The sequence below is a fragment of the Lolium rigidum genome, chromosome 2, assembly GCF_022539505.1.
Source record: "Lolium rigidum isolate FL_2022 chromosome 2, APGP_CSIRO_Lrig_0.1, whole genome shotgun sequence".
NCBI lineage: Eukaryota > Viridiplantae > Streptophyta > Magnoliopsida > Poales > Poaceae > Lolium > Lolium rigidum.
The window spans coordinates 178,323,102-178,324,835 of NC_061509.1; the positions used below are offsets into that span (position 1 = coordinate 178,323,102).

The following is a 1,734-nucleotide window of genomic DNA, read 5'->3' on the forward strand; positions in this document are numbered from 1 at the left end:
CTACATCCAGCAGGTGTCCGGCGGGGAGTAATACTGCTGGTAACTATACGCGCCGGCAGGAGGGTACTGATAGTAGTGCCACGGGTATGCATACTCGACGACGGCGGCGGCTGCTTCGGCGGACTGCTTCTTCTCCTCCTCCTTCTTGACCTCGCCGACCTGCACCAGCTGGGCGTGGCCAACCTTCTTTCGCAGCGCGGTGGTGAGCTTAACGGAGTCGACGCCGTCGCCGAGCACAACCACCTGGTCCTTGCTGTCCCCGGCCAGCGCCACCGAGTCCACCCCAACCGTCGCAGCCACCAGCGCCATTGCCTTGGACCGGCACTTGTCGCACGTCATCTCCACCCTGATCACAATCTTTTGCTTCATCGCGGCTTGATTGATTTGGTCGGAAGGAAGTGAGAATAGCAAGGTCCAAGGTGGAAGCAAAGAGTTTGCCGTGGAGTGAGTAGAGAATTTGGGGTTGATATTTATAGGGTTGCTGCCTTGCTGGTCACTCAGTGCGGGGTGTGTCTGTACTCTGTATGCGCGTACTCCGAAGCTGCCTCACCTGATTGCGAGATCAACAGGTTCAAGGGCAGGAGATCAAGATTTTAATTCGTGAAGACGGGAATTTGCTTTGTCTATGACCTGCCTGTGGTCCGTTAATCAGCTGAAGGAAACCGTGTTCACGACATGTTAATACATTCGCCAGAATGAGTTAACGCGGAATGTTCAGCAAACTACAAGAAAGGCGCACCGAGCTGTATTTGTTTTGAACTGATTCAGTGCATCCATCTTTGTATCTCAACCTGAATATATAATACGCTTAGTCAGTTTTCTGTTAAGGGCCATCGCCTCCTTGAACGGCTGTACATAATACCAGTTGCCATATAACTACTCATGTTATCGGTTGCGGTTTGGCAATGCATCTGCAAGGCAGCGTCCAGGAGCACACACGCATGTGCGTCCATCGATAATTTATTTGTTTCTTCAGATCACGTAAAGGGATAGCATGCTTACATGCAGCATGCATAATCAGAATTATGAGCGAAAGCCACGACTGATGTGTTTGTTTACCGTCTGGGCTCCAGCTAAATTAATTCTACGCGGATCTTCCAGAGTATTCTCAGATTAAATAGAAGACCTTGACCTGAGAGAGACGAAAAGCACGTACAGTAGGTGGGACAAAGGAAGCACGGCTTCATACACGCATTGATCAGTAATAGGGACTTTTTATTTGTTTGTTGGTTATGCTCATCAAGCATGACCCTCCATGATATATTAAGCTCCAAAGATTACTATGAGCTATCAGCGAAGCAAGGCGATCAAGAATCAATATTATGACATATAATCATAAAGTTGATTTTATTTTTACTAAGTGCGAGGAAACCACTGCAAGTCTGTTGCGGTCAGAAACCCACCGGCGAGCAGCGACGGGCAACACAGTAGAGCCGGGAGGCTCCCAGGATTGCGGCTGACTCTGGTCCCTCGGGCGACGGCCCGCAATGCCTTCTGGCACACGTTCTGGTGCTTACGAGGGCGTGCCACCTGACCTATACATGGTCAGGAAGGTGATGGATTGCTTCGACTAGTTTCCTGCATGGCAAACACGTAAACATTAAATACGAGCCCCGATCGGCTCTTAAGTTGTTCTGTGGATCGGCTCAAAGAGCCGATTGCCCCATGGTTCACGTTAGATTTATAATGACATGGGGATTCATGATTTATCAATATCAAGCTAATCTAATCTAC

General features: G+C 49.3%; 1 protein-coding gene across 1 annotated transcript; it reads right to left on the bottom strand.

Annotated features, from left to right (window-relative positions):
* Positions 1 to 369, bottom strand: LOC124690330 (disease resistance protein Pik-1-like). The gene has a single exon (XM_047223724.1). The coding sequence runs from the start codon at positions 367 to 369 to the stop codon at positions 1 to 3; it is 369 nt and encodes a 122-aa protein (XP_047079680.1).
* Positions 370 to 1,734: the final 1,365 nt, after the last annotated feature.